This window comes from Corylus avellana, chromosome ca5, assembly GCF_901000735.1.
Source record: "Corylus avellana chromosome ca5, CavTom2PMs-1.0".
NCBI lineage: Eukaryota > Viridiplantae > Streptophyta > Magnoliopsida > Fagales > Betulaceae > Corylus > Corylus avellana.
This window is the reverse complement of record NC_081545.1, coordinates 13198961-13221792: the sequence shown is the minus strand read 5'-3', so window position 1 is coordinate 13221792 and position 22832 is coordinate 13198961. Positions and strand designations below refer to the sequence as shown.

The following is a 22832-nucleotide window of genomic DNA, read 5'->3' as shown; positions in this document are numbered from 1 at the left end:
ATGTCAGACTATCTTCCAGACGAGGCGATCATCGAAATTCTCTCCGGATTGCCGGTGAAGTCGCTCCTCAAATTCAGGTGCGTTTCCAAGGCATGGCGGTCTCTAATCTCCAGCCCCTTCCTCATCGCCAACCACCTCAATCTCTCTCTTTCCAATCCCCAATACCCACCCTACCTTCTTTTCCACCATTTCGACGACCAACTCCAGAAAGAGCGCTTCACTCTCCATTCTCCGGATGACCCATTTCCTCACAATCAATCTGGGGAGGAAGAGGAAGAAATAGAAGAGAATGGGGATTTCTTTACTTACCCATCAGGTTTCATAGAATTGCAATCCCCACGCGAAAGCACCAAGCTCAGCTTGGTTAATTCATGCGGCGGCCTTGTTTGTTTAGCCTGCGGTTTTTTGGAACTCAAGAATAGTTATATTATCTGGAACCCATGTATCCAAAAATCCATATCCGTTCCGGAGCCTAATATTGGATTAAAATCCGACCCGCTTCTCCATCTTCTTGGCTTTGGGTATCACTCCAAGAACGATGATTACAAATTGGTGAGGCTTGTGTATTCCCTTAATTGCGGGTGGTACGCTCCGCCCCTGGTGGAGATTTATACGCTTCGATTGGGCGCATGGCGCTCTGTTAAGGCCCCTGGTCCTCCCTACTTCATCAGTGCTCTGTACTTATCGAATTAGTCCTTGCCGATTTTCTTGAATGGGTCACTCCACTGGTTTGGATTCACTCCACAGCACCAGGGTACGATTCGCAGTAATGTGATCGTGACGTTCGATATGGAGGATGAGGTATTTGGTGAAATGGCTATGCCTAAGAGTTTGGAAAGGGTGGATAATGTGTACTTCTTTGTTGGGTTATTTGATGGGTTGCTTGCGGTTCTCCCTCGCGCCAGCGCGAGCGAGCTTCACTCCTTGTGGGTGATGAAAAAGTATGGGGTACAGGAATCTTGGACCAAGCTGTTTCATATTGAAACTGGGGAAGGATTTGAGAGGGTGATAGGCTTTACAAAGAATGGTGAAGTTCTACTGACCAAGGATGAACAGATGTTTTCTTACGAACCTAGTAGCCAACGAACCTTGGATCTTTGCATTTGGGGCGAAACAGGGTTGTTTGGTTTGGATACTTATGTGGAGAGCCTTGTTCTACTGAATGTAGCAGACGAAGATCTGGGAAGGCAGGGGAACTCGTCTGCTGGTAGTTAGCGCATAAGGAATAGCAAGTAATGGCGAGATACTTGATGTTAGTTTTACATTGTAGTTGTGTACGGTTTTTTCAGTTAGTGTGCTTAGTATAAAACTGTGGATATTGAGCCGAAAGTACATTTAATTCTTTCCAATGCCACTTTTTATTCACTTTGTTTTAGGTTCTTAGCTCAAGTTAATCATGTGCGTCTATCCTCTGACCAAAACAAAGTTCCACTAGAGCAGTAACATGTACTGTGATGTTTTTCTACTTCCACCTAATGGTTGATACTGCTTATTGTTTGTTTACTTGGGTAATTGGGGGTTGAGTGGGGTTTTTTTGTTTTGTCTTTTGGGTGATGGGATGAAGGTGAGGCTAAGTTAGTTGCAGCACCAGGGAGGTTTAGTCCCGATATTTCTTTGTGTTTTATGGTTGTGTTGATTGTTTTGATACTTGAGAGTTATCTTAGATTCTTTTTTGTGTAAGCGCATGCTTGCTGAATGCATTATGTGCATGTGGGCATGCTTCTATAACTATAATAGTCTATGTTCCAAGGGCCAGTACCTGTTGGGCTGAATTCTCAAAACCATGCTTGTTCAATGTCTTTGTACATTTAGTAATAAAAGTGTATGAACTTAATGCATTATCTCATGTGGTGAAAGATGGTTTCATGAATACTTATCAAAAAGAAATATGGTTTTATGAATACGTTTGAAAATATTACAGTCATTAGCTCTCTAGTGTTGTTTTGCTCGTTCTCTTTTCGTGGTTCCTTTCAATTTTATATCCTATCGGCTTAGGCCCTGTTTGGTTTCTGAGAAAATGTGGGAAACTATAAGAAAAGGAATGAAATTCAATAACTTCCTCAACCTTAATCTTCCATTTTCCATTGCCATATCTGGCGTTAAACCACTCCTAAGTTTGAAATGTAAACTTTTTTTTTTTTTTTTTTTTTTCTTTCTTTCTTTTCCCTTATTTTCCTGGAAGCCAAACAATGATTTTCCTTTTGGGTGCTTAGATTATAATCAAGATTCTTCAGTGTATGGCTCAACAACACCGACGGTTTGCCAATTTTAGTTGTTTTTTCTTTTCAATTAAGGCATTTTAGCTTGAACTTTTGTGAAAAAGTTAGGCATTTTAGCTCGAGTTTGCTCAATTTCTATCTTAAGAATTTGTAAGGGCTTTGAGTTCTGTAACTTATTCGAAAGGTTGTTTTGGTAGATAAGGAGAAAGTTATATGTAAATTGGAAAATGCTTCTGATCTTCATCGAATGAACCCATCTTTTGAAATGTTTTCGACTCAAGACAAGAATAGATTATAATGAATTTCAACTTTAGCTTTTGACATTGAACTGCTTGGTCCTTTGTTCTCTGCATGTGTTGGTGACAATTCTAGCTAGGCCACTTTCTTTCTATCACCTTGTTGATAATGAACTTGATTGTTTACCTTTGGGTAATGGTTCTCGCCAAAATATGTTGTCACTAAGAAAAGGGAGAGTTTTCAAGATAGCATATAAAAGAGGCACATTTACCCTTATTTGTTGCATCAAGTTTAGAGGCCTTGTCCAGTAAATGTCCACTTTTCTCTTTGGCAAGCACTGAAAACATGCATGTAGGGTGGGGTATATAGATAATGTGTTACAATTTTTCATTCTGAAAGCTACCTGTTTTGCCATCTATGTTGAAAACCACATTATGAGCGGACGAGCCGTCTTGAATCGTTTCTTACATAGTTGATGTTTTGTGTGCAAAATACTTCTTTGGTTGTCTGTGTGAGTAGTCAAATGGCCTGTCAGGTTTGAGATTTAAGTGATGATGAATGCTGGAGTAAACTTAGTGGAGCTTTAATATACTTGATGGTTCTCTAATTATGTGACTGTAATATAAACACATAAATACGCTGCCTAGACCAGGATTATGAAAAGTATTGTAGACTAGGTAGCATGTAAATCTACTTTGTTATGTCTTTATTTAAGCGTGTTGGTATTTTCAATGGAGACAGGGTTTTAAGGTGGGGGAGATATTATTGGTTATTAGTTGTCGGTTTCTAAGAGATCATTTTATAGGTCACTTCTCTGTTCAATAGGCTGCTCTGGTGTGTATTTTTATTTCTTGCAGGTATTCTATTCGTTCTTTTACTAGGGAGGATTTTAAACGCATTTTGGAGTAAGAATTATGTGAAATCCAATTTATTAAGAACTAGAGTGGTAACTATGTGTTTCTTGGCTTGTAGTTCTGCATTTTCTTGTCCCACAAATGTGATCCATTTTGTGTAAAGATTTCTTATGGTATCTCAATAGTATGGTCCTACATATATTTATGGGTTTTCATTTATGAAAGGGGGACCCTGAAGAATTTCTTCTGTTGCCCATCACAAACTAAAGTGAATCATGTTTGGCACTTTTAGTGTTGATTACTGCCATATGCTTTGTGATGCCATTCCATTGACCTTGAATTTCATTTTGCAGATTGTATTCCAAGATAAAAGCCAATCTCAATATGCTAGCTGTTGAATTTAGGAACTCAACCACACTGCTGTTGAAGGCAAAAAAAGGAAGAAAAAAAAAAAAATCATGTTCCCCAGAGCTGTGGGTTCGTTTAATAAACGATTTCGTTTCAGTTTCGGTTCGATACTGTAGCAAAAATTGATTGATGTGAAAAAAAGTAAAAATGTTTTTTTTTTTTTTTTTAAAGTGAAAAAGTAAAAATGTTTGGCATGGAAAAAATTTTAAAAAAAAATTGCTTGTAGTGATTTTTTTATTTGAATAGTAATAAAAAATTATTGATGTGATATAAAAAGTAAGAGCATGTTGAAAAAATAAAAAAAAGGAGATGAATAAAGTTGTGCCGAAATCATGCCAAAACCGTTTATCAAATGGACCAATACTCTTAAGTCAAAAATATGCTTGGGTTTGCAGGCCTATGATGTTGCCCTGCATAATATTACTTGGAGTTAGACTAATTAGATACATTTTTTAGAGATAAAACTATTACTAGAAACTACTTTTCAGTTAGAACTTAGCTCTACTCTTCACATGAGGATAGCTTATACAATATTCAGTTTTCCTGCTATTATGTGATCGCTAGAATCTGAATTATTGAATGATAAATATATGGTGTTCTCTCCTGTTTCTTTAAGATTTTGAGTCTTGCAAGATTTCAGTATAAATTTACTTTCTTAGTTTGCTATTGAGGTTTTGTAACTCAAATCTCTTAAGGGCTTTTCCTTTTTTTTTTTTGCAGCCCCTACTTGGTAACTCAATCTCAATCTCTCCAGGTCCATTTATAAATGTTTCTCCTGCTGTATCGAAGACATTGAAAGGAAATATAGATAATTTTGAAGGTTAGACTTCGGAGTTTGGATCTTAATATTATATAATTGGGTCCTTTATATCTTTCGATGGTATGATATGTTCCCTCCTAGGTGGAAGTATCCACCAGGGCCTTACAGGTGCTTTTGCTGGACATTGTGACAAGTTCCATCCTTTTCCAGCATAAGAAAAGAGGTTTTCTCAGCTTTTTTTCCATTTTTTGGGGTCGAATCAGCTTTAAATCCTCTTAAATCTGTCTTTCCATTCAGGAACTTGTTATCTTTTGACATTGATCTTTAGCATTTTATCATTGAATATCTGCAATGTGTAGAATTTGCAAGTCAATTTAGAAACATTCACAGGAATTTGATTGCCAAGTTGTGTCTTCTTTTAGCCAACCATGTACTCCTCTGTTGAAGTATGAGTTTAGCCAACCACAAATAGCATATGCCTCCAAGCACTATGTACTGCGTCTGTTATATAGTCTGTTAACTTTGCCAATTAAGGTTGGCTTCAAATTGACTACTTGAATTTGAGGGAAATATTTGAGTGCAGAAGGGGCGGGGCACATTGCAACCCCAATGATAAATTGGGAGTGAAATTGCAAATATTGAAACAATGGAGGAGACATTGCAAATAAGGTGAATGGGTGAGTTTGTGTGGTTAATGGTTGTAAGGATGGAAGTAGTTTATAAGAATGATTTAATATCACATTATTATTAAATTAGATAAATTAGAAATCCAGGGGATGTAAACAAGTATTAGGTGCATCAGCATTACCTGATTGCTCTGATTTATTTTATCATACAAAATTTAAAACATTGTACATTTGATGATGATTAAAGGTAATTTTTGTACATTCCTCAGTATCAACATTTTTTTTTTTGTCATGTGGGCACAACATTCAACACCTAATTAATTGGAATCAAAGATGAAATTAAAGTTCTGAATCAAGAAATTGTTGAATCAATATTCAACATATCCATGCACAGAGATTTCTACATCTAGAGTAAATTCAAGCCTAAATTGGATGTGAAGCCATTATTTAAACTCATGACCTATTTTCATCAAATAAGTGTCACAATATGTGTAAAAATACAATCATACTCTTCTAATAATTTTTTTTTTAATTTTTCTTCTTTTTTTTTTTTAAAAAAAAAAACTAGCACAAGGTTGGGTGGCTCACGGCAAGCGCCGAGCTTTAGGTTAGCCGCGAGCCATAGGGAGTTTGGAGTTGGCCGCAAGCCACCTGGTTTTAAAGGATGACACAAAACACAAGATGTAGACGACCTATTTCTCCTAAATAATCACATTTCTCCTTAATTAATATTTCGCGTGCGTTTGATTTGTAGCAGAAGAACGAATCTTAAACCCGTACAATAAGCATTGTAATATCAGCGATTTCACTATAAAATCACAAATATTGTGGCTTTCCAGAAATTTTTCAAAATTATCTCTACAATTTCAAGATTATATATATATATATATATTCACTTTTTATCAAAAAAAAATTCAAACTAATCAATCTAATTCTATTCTTATAATTGAAAAACAAAATAATAATAATAATAATAATTTTAAAGCCTCATGGCCTTGTTGGGGGGTGGTGGTGGAGGAGGCACACCCTGAAGCAGCCCCCAATCGAGGGGAGGGTGCAAAGCCCATCCCTCCGTGAGAAGAGGAGGTAATTTATTTTTGTAAATGTTCTTTGTTTTTTATTTTTTGGTAATTTATTTTCAATAGTAGAATGGAAATTTCAGATAAAATTTGTTAGATAGCACACGTGGAAGGTTGTTAGTGAGGCTAATGTACATAGTTATACTCCCATTACATTTGAGATTGCGATTTTAAAGACTAAAAGTACGCTTTTACATCAAATCGTAAAAAATTAAAAAATGGCGTGTTCAAATCGAAGGCAATGCATGTTTTTAAAAATGCATGATTTTTTTTTTTTTTTTTTTTTTTGATGAATAAGTGACTTTATTAGCAAACAAACCAATCAACAAAGTAACACTAATTACAAGCCTTTCTAACAGGTTGAAAACACTACCTCACATAGGCCTAACCAAACCATCTCAAAAAAACGAGAAAGAACATCCAAACTGCAGAACAGCTTGCAGACAGCAAAAAGAAACTACAAGCAAACCCAAACTACATCACCATCATGCCTCCCCAAAGGCCGAAACAACCCTCACATAGGACTAAACTCTATCAACAAACCAAAACAAACACCACAAAACTTCAAAACAACTTACAATAGCAAATCTGCAGCTAAGTTCCACAAAGAGGCTAAGACCAAATTATCTCTTGTCTTAGGAAATTTCCCTTTTCAGCTATTCTAGTTCTCACTTCCCAACGAACTTTCTTCAAGATCTGCTCCTCAGTGCTAGGCTGACCAGAGTGCTTGATTTCATTCCTTGTGCGTCATAAGTTGTAAATTACAAAACCTAAAACAAGGCGGCAGAGGAGACCTTTGAGAGCCTTATTCCCCCTTTTGCTGATTCCTAGCTACAAGACCTCATCCCAGATAACAGGAGGATTGGTTACTTGACAAAGATGCATACAAAACTTCCAAATTCAATAACTGAAACTACATTCAAAAAACAAATGATCACTGCTTTCCATTTGATTATGACTGAGAAAACACTTAACCTCACCTTTATATCCCCACTTAATCAAACGATCCCCTATGAGAAGCATATCTTGCATAGCAAGCCACAAAATGAAAGCATGCTTGGGAATAGCATGTGGAAACCATACCAACTTCCACCAAGCAGCCTCATCCTTCTTTGCTCTAAGAAATTCCCAAGTTTCTAAGCTAACATAGGTGCCTTTCCTAGAGACAGTCCACAAAGGTTTATCATGAGGACCAAAACTTATCTCATTAAGCCTAGCTTGAATCTCAACTAGAGCCTCATACCTGGCTGGTCTCCAGAACCAGTCTCCATTAAGAATGACAGAAGAAAGCTTAGCCTTCACACTACTATGGGCATCATAGATAGCCCTATGCCCAAAAACCTCAAACAAAATGCCAGAAGGATGCCAAGAATCCAGCCAAAGAAAAATATTCTCCCCATTACCAATAAAAATGCATGATTTTTAAAGCAAAACTATGATTTTATCAAACATTTAACTTTGTTTTTAAAAATCGCTATTTTTAACTTGATTTATGTTATGTTGTAAAGTCAGAGAATTTGAATATTTTCCACATTGCTTTAATCTAGCATAGGCTAATGATATTTATAAGCTGGAGCGTTACAATTCAAATATATAAACTCTCTTTGAGATAAGAGATAATCTCTTTAAGATAAGAGATAATGTAATCTATCTATAGAGTTTCAAATATGTAATTTATCCTAATCTAAAATACAGCTTGTTATCTTGAGTTTGTTGGGATAAGACTGGAAATTATCTTATGAGCAGATATTGTAGGGCACCAATTGTATTTCGGTAGAGGGTGGGATCCGAAAATATCTCACCATCAAATGCAGATAAAATAATTGAAGTAGACATTGGAGTGCAAACAGGTTTTGCATCAGCCATTTTTGTTCTCTATAAAATGTCTAGCATATAACGATGCTGAGAGAAATGAACACCATCTAGTAGCCGTGAGACCTCAATGCCAAGAAAAAAATTTAACTCACCCAAATCTTTTATTGCAAACTTAGATGCCATGCTACGGAGTAAATTATCAATTTCTGATGCAACTGAGCTTGTGATAATTATGTCATCAACATATATAAGAACATATATGGTACAAGTAGCAGATTTATATATGAATAGAGAGGTATTTGATTTTGAAGTCCTAAAACCAAACTCTAGTAATTTATTGCTCAATCTGGAGAACCAGGCCCGTGGTGCCTGTTTGAGACCATAGAGGGCTTTCTTAAGACAACAAACGTGGTTGGGAAACTGAGGGTGGGCATGACTAGGGGGTTGTGACATGTAAACTTCCTCAGATAAATTACCATGTAGAAAGACATTTTGAATATCAATTTGCCTAAGTGACCAACCAAATGAAATTGCAATAGACAATACCAAACGTACCGTTGTTGGTTTAATTACCTGGCTGTAGGTCTCTGAGTACTCGATTCCAGCTTGTTGTTGAAATTCTTTTGCCACTAATTGTGCCTTGTAGCGATCAACTGAACCATCCGCTTTCCTTTTTATACGAAATACCCATTTGCATCCAACTAAATGCTTGGCAGTAGAAACAGGAACTAAACACCAAGTATTATTTTGTAAGAGTGCATCAAACTCAGAATTCATAGCCGTTCTCCAATGAGCATCCATGGAGGCTTGTGTATAGCATGTGAGTTTTGAAACATTGAGAGCTCTGTCAGCTATGAGAGCATGTGGGGATGAGTATTTTATGGAACCATCAAAGAAGGGCTTTGGTTTGGTAATATTATTTTTTGCTCGTGTGAGCATTGGATGGTTGTTTACTGGTACGACTGGTATAGGGATATCTGGGTTAGTTTCGGCAATTGGAGAAGAAAATGAAGATATGTGATGGAGGGGCTGTTGAGCAGGGGACAAGGGCACGTGAGGCGTTGGGATTTGTTGAGGAGAGAATATTGGGCACGTGAGTTGGTGTAGTTTGTGGCGTGGGCTGTGCAGAAGGATAAGTCACGGATTGGTTGGAGGGAGGAATGGATGGGCACACGGTTTGGACTCTAGTTGAGGGGTTATTTTCGTGTATAGGTGGGAGTGGGACTCTAGCTGGAGGATTATTACCTTCTACGGGTGGGATTCTAACTGTAGGGGTATTGCCGTGTATGGGTGGGATTATAGATTGGAGGGGTATTGCATGAGGGTAGGTGTCAGACGTAGGAGATAGAGGTTGTTGGATAATAATAGGATTTGTTGGGTAGAGATGGGTATTATCTGGAGGATTTTGTGTTTCAATGGATAAAGGAGTTTGGAGGGGAAATATGTTTTCTTCGAAAACAACGTCTCTAGATATGTAAAGACGACTAGTTTTGAGGTTGAGACACTGATAACCCTTATGACGTATACTATAACCCAAAAAAATACATTACACAGATCGAGGTTGCAGTTTATGAGAATTATATGGACGAAGATTTGGCCAACAAGCACACCCAAAAATACATAAAAATGTGTAATCCGGAGAATCTTTGAAGAAAATTTCATAAGGAGATGAATTTTTCAAAAGAGGTGTGGACATGCGATTTATGAAATAACATGCAGTTTGAAAAGTTTGTTCCCAATATTCAAATGGAACATAAGCATGAGAGGGTAGAGCTAATCCAGTTTCGACTATGTGACGGTGTTTGCGCTCGACGGCACCATTTTGTTGGTGTGTGTGTGGACAAGAGAGACAATGAGAAATACCCAAATTTGTGAGAATTTTGTTGAGGGAGCGATATTCGCCTCCCCAATCAGATTGAATGGTTTTTATTTTTGAGTTAAAATACCGTTCAACATATTTTTGGAATTTTAGAAAAATAGAGCAAACATCACTTTTGTGAGATATTGGAAATAGCCACGTATAACGACTATAGGCATCTAAAAATGAAACATAAAATGTATTGCCATTTGTGGAAAACATAGAAGCTGGTCCCCAAACATCAGTGTATATCAATTCAAGAGGATGATTAACACATGCTGAGGACAAAGAAAAATGAAGTTGTTTGCTTTTTCACATGTGACAAGCAGAGCATGTCAAAGGCTGATTATTTGAAGAAACTGGTAAATTAAATCTAGACAAAACATTTAAACAAATGTGAAAAGTTGGATGCCCAAGCCGTGCATGCCAATTTTGAGGAGACGTTCGTTCCCCAACATGAGCAGATGCAGTTTTGAGTGACACAGAGGATAAATGAGACTGGATTGCGGATTGAGAGACATATGGAGGTGAACGACTAGGAGAGACCTTGACTGGGAGTTTATATAGCCCATGATCATTTAGGCCTTGAAGAAGAATTTTCCCCGGCCCCTGTTCCTTTTTAAAAAAATACCAAGGATGAAACTCAATGAAAGTATTGGTTTCAATAATGAATTTATGAACAAATAGTAAATTTTTTGTGATGGATGGAACATGTAAAACATTTTGCAACATAAAAGATGCATAAGGAGAGGAAAGAAGGGTGTCACCCGAGTTTTGAATGGTTAAACCCGTACCATTACCCATATGGACTAGGTCAGATTCGGTATATTTCATGGATCGGTGGTTGAGATTATTGAAATCGGATGTGAGGTGATCGGTGGCGCCGGAATCAGGGTGCCAATTTTGGTCTAGGCCGCCTGATGGAGTGGAGAAGTTGGCTTGCATGAGGGGATGAGGCTCTCGGGTGGTGATATGCTTTTCATAGCGTTAGTAGCAATCAATTGCAACATGACCTAGACGATTACAAATTTGGCAAAGAGGACGCGTGGATGAGGATCCACGGTTGTAGGAGCCACGATAGCACCCACGGTGGAGGGAGGAGCCACGGCCGGAGTTGTTGAAGTAGTTGCCACGGCCACCACGGTGAGGTGGGTTTGGGGAAGCAAAATGCATGGCTGCCATTGATGAAGGCAGTAGGTATTGACGTGAGGGGAAGAAAAAAAACGTAGGATAAAAAATTGCGGAAGGAGAGAAAAATTGACATTAGTCTTTTGGTAGCTTTGATACCATGTAAAGTTAGAGAATTTGAATATTTTTCACCTTACTTTAATCTATTATAGGCTAATGATATTTATAATCTGGAGCGTTACAATTCAAATATATAAATTCTCTTTGAGATAAGAGATAATCTCTTTAAGATAAGAAATAATGTAATCTTTCTATAGAGTTTCAAATATGTAATTTATCCCAATCTAAAATTCGGCTTGTTATCTTGAGTCTGTTGGGATAAGACTGAAAATTATCTTATGAGAGTATTTATCCTTTACATATGTATACAACATATAGCATTGCTCTTCTTTAAAGATGTATTCTTATTAAAACAGAAAAACTTTCAATTGGGACAATATCTCCCACCCAAATTATCAAAAAAATTGCCAATGTCCCCCAAGACCAATAAAAAGATAAAAATGACCTTAAATTTTTTATCAATTAGACAAAAATATCCATATAAATTAGAAAAATAATAATTTTTTTTTTCTTAAAAAAAAACGATTTTTTTTTTAAAAAAAAAAAAATTTCCAATCCTTTTTTTTTATTATTATTTTTTTTTAATTTTTAGTTTTAGTTTTTTTTTTTTAAATTTTATTAAGTGTATTTTCATCATTAGAAAGAATATTGATAATTTTTAGTAGTTTAGAAAAACATTGTTGCAATTAAAAGTTTAATACAGACATTGACAATTGAGTGATAATTTAAACAAAGACAACTCCAACTACAACTAGAATACTAGAGAGTTGGAATATGATGAGAATTGCTACACTTACAAACATTTTCACAAACACAATTGTGCAAGCTAATGTGGCTCAGCGACGTTGGCTTGTTTTAATTAAATAAAAACTATAGAAACAGGGACCTACAGACCTACTGACGAGCTTCATTTCTTATGGAAGCAAGCTTTGTCAGAATGCTAAAATTGATTTAACGTGAAAGCTATGTAGGAAGAGGCCATTTTTATAAGAAAAAAAAAAAAAAAAAACCTGCAGACCATTTCAAGCTCCATCTTCAAGCTCGACGAAGGTCCATTTTAAGACGCTCTACTTGAAGAGCTCCATCTCAAAAAACGAGTACGACACAGAAAGCGATTTTCAGAAGAAAAAAAAAAAAAAGCAGAAAGCTTTCTAACCCAACAATGTTTGGATAAGCATCAAGTGAGTTTCCTTTCTTACCCAAAGAAACATTTTGTGAGCTCCTTCTGGACCTTCTATATGGGCTTTAAAAGTTGAGTTTTTGCTGAAGTCTTGAGCTTCTGCGCAAAATCATTGTTCACACGGTCTTGAAAAGGTCAAGTAGTCTTGGAGCAGAGGCTGTTTAGAAAAAAAAAAAAAAAAAAGCGCTTGGAACAGAGGATTTTTGAACCATCTCTCTTTGAGAAAAAAACATAACCTCCCATATAGAATCACGCTGTATTTCTTTTCTTAGGTATAGTGCTCATGTCTCTTGTGTATATATATAATTGAAAAGTGAATACTTTAAACTAATTGACTGCTAATAAAATTTGGTATGTGCAAGACATTTCTGGAACAAAGTTGGTTTTTTGTGGATTGAAGAAGGCATAGGAACGTGTAGACGTCATTTCTTATCTAAAGAAAGCACCTGCCTAATCCTTTTGCCTAGGTCATTATCTAGTATTTTGTCACAATTTGAAGAGTTTGGCTCATGGTGCTCCATGCCACTCTTTTCTAAATTCTAAGTTAATTGAGGTACTTTTTATGTAAACATATTTTGGTAATTTTTCTCAATGATACATTCCTAGCCATAGAAAAAAGTTTTTTTTTTTTTTTTTTTAAATCACATTCTTTGATTTTTGTTTCCCTTTGCAGAGGGGATTTTTTAGCACAAAAGTTGAAGTGTGAACTTATCTCCATCCAATCAAGGTCTCTTATAATTTGTGAAATTGAGACTAAGGGCAATGGTCATAGTGGGCAATGATGAAGCTCTTGGACCTCCTCTTGGCTCTCCAATTGGTTAGTTAAACACATAATTTCTACTTGTTAAACTATGTTAATTATGTCCTCTTAACTTTTTTTTTAATAATTTAGATGTGGATGATAGTGAGGACAGTGATAACGAGGACAATGATAATGAGAACAGTGATGGGCTAGAGGAAATTATTCATGGAAATCAAATGGTTGGAGAACCGAGAGTTGATATGATGTTTGATTCTGAAGAAGAGGTTATAGCATATTATAAGCAGTATGCCAAGCCAGTTGGTTTTGGAGTGACAAGAAGAACCTCTAAAATTGGAGATGATGGAAAGTTAAGATATTTCACAATTGCATGTGTCCGTGAGGGCAAGTCAAGAAGCAAATCATCTAATATTGTTAGGCCAAAACCAATGGAGAAAATGGGGTGCAAGGCGAAGATCAATGCAAAGTTAACTACCAATGGAAGGTTTACATTGTCTACCGTCGTGCTTGAAGACACTCATGTTGTAAGCCCATCCTAGGCAAGATATTTTACATGCAATTAAATTTTAAATGCTCGTGTGAAAAGACGACTTAAAGTAATGGATAAAGCTGGAGTCCGTCCAAGTAAAAACTACAAAGATCTTGTTGTTAAAGCTAGTGGATATGAGAATCTTCCATTTGGAGAGAAAGATTGTCGAAATTACATTAATAAAGTAAGGAATAAGTTGCTTGGAGAAGGAGATGCTGAAGCATTGCGGAACTATTTCATGAGAATGCAAGAAAATGACAGCTTCTTCTATGTCATAGACCTCGATGAAGAAAGCCGTTTGAGAAACGTGTTTTGGGCAAATGCACAAAGTAGAGCAGCATATGAGTCTTTTGAAGATATCATAACATTTGACACTACATACTTGACTAATAAATACAAGATGCCTTTTGCATCTTTTGTTAGAGTGAATCATTATGGCCAATCCGTACTTTTTGGGTGTGGATTACTATCAAATGAGAATATCGATACTTTTGTGTGGTTGTTCGAAGCATGGTTGAAATGCATGTCAAGAAGAGCTCCTAATGCAATTATAACTGATCAAGATAGAGCTATGCAAGCTGCAATTGCAAGAGTGTTTCCAAGAGCAAAACATAGATTTTGTTTATGGCATATCATGAGCAAGTTTCCACACAAACTTGGATCACACTCTCAATATGAAAACTTTAAGGGTGCTCTATTAAATTGTGTATACGACTCTTTGAATTATGATGAATTTGAAAAAAGATGGCAACAAGTAGTTGAGAGTTACAATCTTAAAGAAAATGCATGGTTTTGTCAGTTATATGGTGAACAGTATCAATGGATACCAGCATATGTGAAAGATACATTTTGGGCCGGAATGTCTACTACACAGCGAAGTGAGAGTATGAATGCCTTTTTTTGATGGTTATGTAGGGCCAAGTACCCCGTTAAAGAAATTTGTTGGAGATTATGATAATGCTTTAATGATAATGGTTGAGAACAAGCGTCTAGCTTATTTTGGTTTGTTTAATAAAATGATTCCACTTATTACTCTCCATTCTATTGAGCATCAACTTCAAGGTATTTTCACCAATGAAAATTTCAAAGAAGTTCAAAAAGAGTTTAGGGTATTCATGATGTGTTTGCCATTCCCACTGAAATGCGAAGGTGCGATTTCTACATATGAAGTTGATGATTGTATAAGAGTTAATGATGACTTCACAAAACAAGTAAGGTATTGTGTTTACTTTAATGACAAGGAATGTGAGGTGAAATGCACTTGTAGATTGTTTGAATTGAGAGGAATAATGTGTAGACATGCCCTTATTGTTCTAACCTTGATAAAAGGTGTGAAAGAGTTGCCATCCAAATATATTCTTAAACAATGGAAGAAGGTCTTGAAACAAAAATATACCATCGTTAAAAGTAGTTATGACGACTTGAGCGGCAACCCTGAAGCACAAAAATATGAAGGTTTGTGCAATGATTTTTCTGAAGTAGCATTGATCGAATCAAAAGATAATGAAATTTATATGACGGTGAAAACTTGTGTACTAAAGTTAAAAGGGGAATTGTTTTACAATGGGTCAAGGGGTGAAAGCAGTCTAAGTACTCCACCTTCTCATCACCTTCCAGGTGCATATTCTATTTTGTAATGAAGCAATTGATGGGAGGTCTAAAAAATGTAATAAGTTGCGGAGTCCTTTAGTTGCAAAAAGTAAAGGGAGGCTACGGTCAACACGAAGGCAGTCTGTTGGAGAAAAGGTTGTTAGAAAGTTAAAATTAAAGAAGATACAATAAAAGGAAAAAAAAAAAAGTTAGGATTAAAGAATGGACAACGGAAGAAAGGACAAAAGCAAGTTGCTTGTTTCTCTTTATTTTATAGGTATATCTTATTACTTGTTTCTCATTATTTTATTTTTATATCTTATTGCTTGTTTTTGTCATATCTTTTTGAAAGACTTCCCAAGCAACAAAAGAAGTTGAAGTGAATTTAAATGAATCCATCTTGCCTTCTGTAGCTGCTTCACAACATGATTGTATAAGTGGAACTCAATAAAGTATAGTTACTCAGGTATAATTTATGTTTCTCAGCCATCTTGCCTCATTTCTCTCATGAAATACAAGCTTTTATTTATTTATTAATATGTTTGCTAGACTGAGAGATGAAATGAGCAAAGGGATAATGTAGCATTTTCGATTCCTCTATAGATGAGACAATGACAACCATGAGGTCAATATTCTGCCCTATAAATTCATTTTACAAATAGCTAAATTAATCATATGAGTTTGTATTATCTTCAAAAGACTGTTTATGGGGTTTCTTACCATTAAAAAGGCACATTGCTTTCACTACCATATTTAATTGTTTTTGAAATGACTTTTATGTAATAGTTTCTTAATGGATGTTATGTAATACTTTCAGGTTTCATATTTTGGACTGTGCTAATTTAGTTTATCACTCTGGAGTAGGTTACTTTTTGTGGGGTTGATGGTTTTTTGGGGTTTATGGTTATCGCCTTGAGCAATTTCCAGATATGTGGTTGATGGTTTTTTGAAAAGATGCTAAATAAGCTGTGGTTGACTGCTCTGACGTGCTAGTAAGTCCATTTCAGCTCTTCTTTATATTTTCATTTCACTTTTAGAATTGATCAAGGTTCATTTAACTTTTTATTGAATCTGAATGATATTGGTTTTGCAGTAAAAAGGGCCACTTCAGTGACATTGGTGCTGGCTTTGCAATGGTCTTTTTGTTGATACTGGAGAGGTTGCAGTCAAAATGGTCATTTCAAATTTTGTTAGTTGACATGCGTTTTAGTAGTTGATTAGTACCCAATACTCTTGAGTCAGCTGCTAGACATGATTTTGCTCACCTTGTATTTGTTGAATTGCAAGAGAATGAATTTATGAAAATGAACTGTATTTTATAATTTGTATGGATTCTACAAGAATAGCTATACAAAAAGGTTTATTTGATAATACTCTTTTTTGTAGAAACCATGTTTTTGTCTCAAACATGGTTGCATTTTTCTTAACATCTTTCGGCATTACAATCATGTTATTGTCTCAAATGCCTTAAGTTTGCCTAGTCCCTTTAAGGAGCTTTGTGTAGGGTCACCTCCACAGCTTAATGGATTTAACCAAAGAAATAGCTCCAAAGGCCATGTACAACCAAGATGCTCACCACTTTTCTCACTAAAATTAGAGCATGGATAACCATAACCATATCATGTGTTTAGCCATGGAGGTATAACAAATTAAACAAGATAGTCTTCTACTTGTATTCTTTCCACTGCTGAAGTTTGTCTATTGAAATAGAGAGTTGTATACATTGATGAATCAAACATAGAAAAAGCAACTTGAAGTTGGCAGACTTACATATCACAAAGAAGCAAATTGAAAGATACATGAGGAAAAAGCCAAACAAAAACAACATTTCATTGGTGACATTTTTAATTATACAACAAAAACTCTAATTTTTTGTTTAGTATACAACAAAAACTTAAAACGGCCTCCTTAAACAGCTCCACCCCGCTTGAATTTCTTGGGCAAGCCCTCAAATTTCTTGATTAAAGCCTTGATCACAAGAAGGGCAAAAACTTCCTCCCTCAGCAAGCTTGAATTGCAGCCTGCATTGGTAGCACCAATGGAAGTCAAGAAAAAAAAAAAAAAAAAAAATCAGACGAAGTCAAGGGAAAAATAGAGAAAAGAGACAAATCTGGTTTTGTTTGAATGAGGGAATTTATGTTTTTTCTCAAAGAGAGATGGTTCAAAAAGCCTTTGTTCCAAGCTTCTTTTTTTTTTTTTCTAAAAATCACTTTTTGCGTTGTACTCGTTTTTTGATATGGAGCTCTTCAAGTAGAGCGTCTAAAAATGGAGCTTCGTGGAGCTTGAAGATGGAGCTTGAAATGGTCTGCAGGTTTTTTTTTTTTTTTTTTTCTTCTAAAAATGGCTTCTTCCTACACAACTTTCACGTCAAATCAATGTTAACATTTTGATAAAACTTGCTTCCACAGGAAATGAAGCTCGTCAGTAGGTCAGTTGGTCCCCGTTTCTATAGTTTTTATTTAATTAAAACAAGCCAACGTGGCTGAGCCACATCAGCTTGTACAATTGTGTTTGTGAGAATGTTTGTAAGTGTAGCAATTCTCATCACCCAATGCGAGCCACTGCTTCAACGCACGAACGACATGTCGGAGTATCTCCCAGACAAGGTGATCATCGAAATTCTCTCAAGATTGCCGGTGAAGTCGGTCATCAAATTCAGGTGCGTTTCCAAGACATGGCCGTCTCTAATCTCCAGCCCCTTCCTCATCGCCAACCACCTCAATTGATTTCTTTCCGATCCCCAATACCAACCCTACCTTATTTTCCACCGTTTCGATGATCAACTCCGGAAAGAGGGCTTCACCCTCCATTCTCTGGATGACCCATTTCCTCAAAATCAATCTCGGGAGGAAGAGGATGGAATAGAAGAGAATGGGGGTTTCTTTCTGTACCCATCAAGTTTCATAGAATTGTATTCCCCACGCCCGAGCACCAAGCTCCGCTTAGTTAATTCATGCGGCGGCCTTGTTTGTTTAGCCTGCGGTTTTCTGGAATGCCACACTAGCTTTATTTTCTGGAACCCTTGTATCCCAAAAGCCATATCCGTTCTGGAGCCTAGTATTGAGTTAAAACCTTACTCGCTTCGGCTTGTCCACCATCTTGGCCTTGGGTATGACTCCAAGAACGATGATTACAAATTGGTGAGGCTTGTGTATTCCCTAAGTAACAGGGACGACACTCCGCCCATGTGGAGATTTATACACTTTGATCAGGCGCATGGCACTCTGTTAAGGCCCTTGGTCCCCCCTAATTCATCAATACTCGGTACATATCGAATTGGTTCTTGCTGGTTTTCTTGAACGGGTCATTCCCCGGTTCAGATTCACTCCACCGCACCAGCATGCGATTTGCCACGATGTGATCTTGACGTTCAATATGGAGGATGAGGTATTTGGTGAAATGGCTATGCCTAAGAGTTTGGAAAAGGTGGATAATTTGGGATTCTTTGTTGAGTTGTTTGATTGGTTGCTTGCGGTTCTCCCTTTCGCTAGCCCGACAGAGCTTCACAAGGACTTGTGGGTGATGAAAAAGTCTGGCGTACAAGAATCTTGGACCAAGCTGTTTCATATTGAAACTAGGGATGGATTTGTGAGGGTGATAGGCTTTACAAAGAATGGTGAAGTTCTACTGACCAAGTATGGACAGATGTTTTCTTACGAACCTAGTAGCCAACGAACCTTGGATCTTCTCATTTGTGGCGAAATAGGGTTGTTTCGTTTGGAAACTTATGTGGAGAGCCTTGCTTTATTGAATGTACACTAATCAATTCCAACAAGCACTCAATAGTATTTTGTTTTCACCCACACCCACCCTTTTATATAAGGAGACAAAATGCTTACTGGAGCCTGGAGAAAGCAATAAGTTGTACACTGTAAAAGCTTCCCAAATTGCGAAAATGCACAAGCACTAAACTCCATCTAACATTCAACTATAACTCAACTTCTTTTGAAACTGCTAAAAGGTTTCTTTCTTTTGTTAAAACTGTAGATGAATCTTGCTGTTCATTGCACGGTCAATCTTGAGCAACACACACCTAACAAAATAAGTAATTGTGAGGGGTGTTGCTGGGAGGCATCAATGATGTTTAAGTTAGCAAGAAGAATTGTTTGTTCAGTGAGTAAGAAAGAGCTATAAGTATTGTAATAAAAATGGTCATACCAATGTACCTGAATTAGTCAGTGTTGCCCATTGATGGAACACATCCATGGCCGAGTGTGACGTCGAATTCTTTGCCTATTGACAGGTTGTGGGTGTTATTAGATGTCATAGCATATTACAGGCATTCCCAAATTCTCCTTCGAGAATAATGGGACGATTAGGATAAAATCTAAAGGAAACTATCTACTACGCTTTATACTTTCCCTATGCACGCCGCTTATCTCTACCACCTACAGTACTAACGCTTTCAAAAAGACCAGCACCCGAAGTCCACCATTTTTGTTGCCTCTCTAGCACCCTAAGTGGAGAGGCAACAAACTTCACGTTTTTGGAAGCAAATTAAATCATTGCATAAATTTTACTTTATCCCTTATACTTTCCCTTTGCATTCTGTTTATCTCTACCACCTACAGTACTAACGCTTTCAAAAAGACCAGCACCCGAAGTCCTTCATTTTTCTGTTGTCTCTCCAACACCCAAGTCCTCAAAGCCACAAGCCTAAAACTCACCCTACCGAGGGTTACATCAGGTTTTAAATTCGACAAGAATGATTTTGGAACCATAGCAGCTAATCTGCCCGGGGCACTTAATCCAGACTTTGATTTAATGGTAAATTGTGTCCTGCTTTTCTTTCTTTTTTGCCCCCATGGGTGTCGCTGGCCATCCCTAAGGGCAAGATGGGGGTGGCTGTCCAAAGGGGTAGCTCGAGCCACCCCTTCCCCCCCACTCCCCCTTTTTTTCTTGTTCTATTTTTTAATATTTTTAATTTTAAAATTTTCATTTTTTTATTTTTAATTAGTATATGGACACATGTCAATTTTTTAATGTTGCTGATGTGGTTTTTCGTCAAATTTTGGACAGAATTTATATGGAAGTACCATCTCCATTTTTTGCCATTATTGTCTATTGAGGTACCATCTGTGATACAAAATAAAACCGAGGAGAAAAAAAATAAAGTTGTTAAACCACAAGAGGTCAAAGGTACTTAACCCTTTGTTTTAAATACTGTTTTTATTTTCTTAAGTTTTCATTTATTTATTTATTTTATTTATTTTTTTGAGTTTCTTAAATTGCTAGTGACTAACAATAAAATGGTTGGAAGGTGTGATAATAGCTTAAATGTGCACATTTTCTTTTTAATTAAAATAAGCGTTATCACAATTTGTTTAGACTAATTCTTGTATTTTGTAATGAGTTTTGAAATATTGTCCATCAATAATAGTCTTAAGCTTAAAATGAAATATTAACGCAATAAATTATGTAGAGTGGAAGTTGGAGAATTTTAGCAAGGAGAATTTTGTCGTCATCGCTCGGCCAACTACTACTTGTATTTTGCAAATGAGAACGGAGGAGTTGAATTGAAAGAAGACAAACTTAGCCTATATAAAGGTCGATTTATAATATTTTGCAAATAAACTTAGCCTATATAAAGGTAGATTTATAATATTTTGCAAATTCAGTTTTGGAGTATTAATAAAGAAAAATGCTACAAATCATTTTACTGTTCGTATGTTGTATGTCTCTGTAAAGTTATTTTGCAAATCAACAATTAAATTTGTGAAGATCATCTCAGATTGACAACAGAATGATGTGTAACATATTTTATTAATAAAATTTCAGTCTTTTACAATTACTTTATATTTATTGCTTTTGGAACAACTAAGATATTTTCTCTTCTTTTTTTCATTATTTATTTATTTATTTTTTCTATCCGGCCCGCGTGACATGCAAAAGAAATTCTGAGCATGAAGAAAATTAATATAAGATGGCAAAAATTAATGATAGAATCTAAAACATGCTCATGCATATAATTGGTAGGTATTTATATATAAGGCACTCCATATTTTTATATATAAATATAGCAATTTGTAGGACTCCTCAACACAATCCACCATTTCTTGTCTTCCCCAACCGATCACAACCGATCAAAACACACACACACACACACACACATATATAGCAGATAAAGATCCCGTGCAGAGGGCAATAAATTATTTGGGGGCCATTTAACGATGAATCAAGAAGCGATGTTGAGAGGTGCATGGCGGGCTAAGGATTGACATGTACTATTTAGACCAACCAACATCCTATTCTATGAACGAGAAAGAAATAAGCGGTCGCGATCAGATCATGTATATACTTTGTCGTTATTTTAGCCAGATCGACGGTGAGTGGAAACCAACGGTATTTGAAGGGGACTTAGGACTGACATCTGGTACAGTACTCGGACTCCGTATGAGTCCTCATAATACGAGTATTATACATTTCGAAGTTCTAAGCAGAGGTACGTATACGTAATTAAATTATTTAAAGCTATTATTAATTTCTCAATTATATATCTTTATGCTTGTTTTAATTACGTAATTAAGTAATGGCATGTGATTTTGTTAAAATTTGATTTGCAGGTTGATGATCAGCTAGCTTCCTGCACACATTGCACAAGCTTTAGCTATACCAATGCCAGATAAACAAAGGAATAATGCATGGAATATTATTTATATAATTAAATACGCAATTAATGAACGTAAAAACAGAGTAATGGAAAAGGAAAACAGAGTAAGCAATGAGGAAGATGAAGTCTGAGTGTTTGGGGAGAAAATAATATTCTCTTGTGTATCGATCTTTACTGTAGTCTGTATACGTACTGTATATATACTACGCATATGCCACGTGATTGATTACAATCGTAAACAGAAGATTAACTTACTAACTAAACTTCATAACTGTATATTAACAGACTATCCTGCTGTACATAACAACCTAACTGATTCTTAACGTCTTTACATTCGTGATACTAACAAATAATATATTTGCTACAGTTTGCCCAGACTTTACTTTCCTCTCTTGAGCACAGTGAATGCCACTCTCTTCCATTGCCAGGAGATGTCAAAGTGGCTCCCAAATGAGGTTATCACCGACATCCTCTCACGACTGCCGGTGAAGTCGCTCATGAGATTCAGGTGCGTTTCAAAGGCATGGTGCTCTCTAATCTCCAGCCCCCACTTCATCACCACCCACCTTAATCGCTCTCTTTCCAACTCCCAACACCCACTCTGCCTTTACGTCAGCCCTAGCTACACCTTTCCCACCCTCCTGCTGTATCCATCGGATCCAGAAATAGAACACAAGCGTGATTTCTTTGCAAACTCATCAGATCGCATACAATTGCCTATTCCACATAAGCCTAAGTATGAGTTGCTCTTAGTTGGTTCATCTAACGGCCTACTTTGTCTTGCCAATATGACTTTCAATATCGAAAGTGGGTTATGTGTTCTCTGGAACCCTTCTATTCAAAAAGCCATCTCCCTTCCAAAGCCTATCTTTCGACATCACCGTCTGTTAAACCATTCGGTTGGGTTTGGGTATGAGCCCATGACCGATGATTACAAATTGGTGAGGCTTGTGTATCTCCCAGACACTCTGATTTTGGTTTCAAAACTGTTCCACCTTTGGTTGAGATTTATACGCTTCGAAGCGGCATATGGCGCTCTCTTGCGGCCCCCGGTCCTCC

The 22832-nt window shown here is 36.6% G+C and overlaps 3 protein-coding genes across 3 annotated transcripts; all 3 read left to right on the top strand.

Annotated features, from left to right (window-relative positions):
* On the top strand, nt 1–693 carry LOC132181810 (putative F-box protein At3g16210). The gene has a single exon (XM_059595041.1). The coding sequence runs from the start codon at nt 1–3 to the stop codon at nt 691–693; it is 693 nt and encodes a 230-aa protein (XP_059451024.1).
* Nucleotides 694–13046: 12353 nt separating this feature from the next.
* Nucleotides 13047–13583, top strand: LOC132181809 (protein FAR1-RELATED SEQUENCE 5-like). The gene is made up of 2 exons (XM_059595040.1): nt 13047–13101; nt 13177–13583. Exons 1-2 carry the CDS (start codon nt 13047–13049, stop codon nt 13581–13583), a joined length of 462 nt encoding a protein of 153 aa, XP_059451023.1.
* Nucleotides 13584–13643: 60 nt separating this feature from the next.
* On the top strand, nt 13644–14477 carry LOC132181808 (protein FAR-RED IMPAIRED RESPONSE 1-like). The gene has a single exon (XM_059595039.1). It carries the CDS (start codon nt 13644–13646, stop codon nt 14475–14477), a length of 834 nt encoding a protein of 277 aa, XP_059451022.1.
* Nucleotides 14478–22832: the final 8355 nt, after the last annotated feature.

What these genes read in the sequence shown, in the direction of transcription:
- LOC132181808 (XM_059595039.1), top strand. Translation starts at nt 13,644, where the DNA reads ATGGATAAAGCTGGAGTCCGTCCAAGTAAAAACTACAAAGATCTTGTT.
- LOC132181810 (XM_059595041.1), top strand. Translation starts at nt 1, where the DNA reads ATGTCAGACTATCTTCCAGACGAGGCGATCATCGAAATTCTCTCCGGA.
- LOC132181809 (XM_059595040.1), top strand. Translation starts at nt 13,047, where the DNA reads ATGGTCATAGTGGGCAATGATGAAGCTCTTGGACCTCCTCTTGGCTCT. An exon ending in TCCTCTTGGCTCTCCAATTG is followed by an intron (nt 13,102 to 13,176) that starts GTTAGTTAAACA and finishes TTAATAATTTAG; the next exon opens with ATGTGGATGATAGTGAGGAC.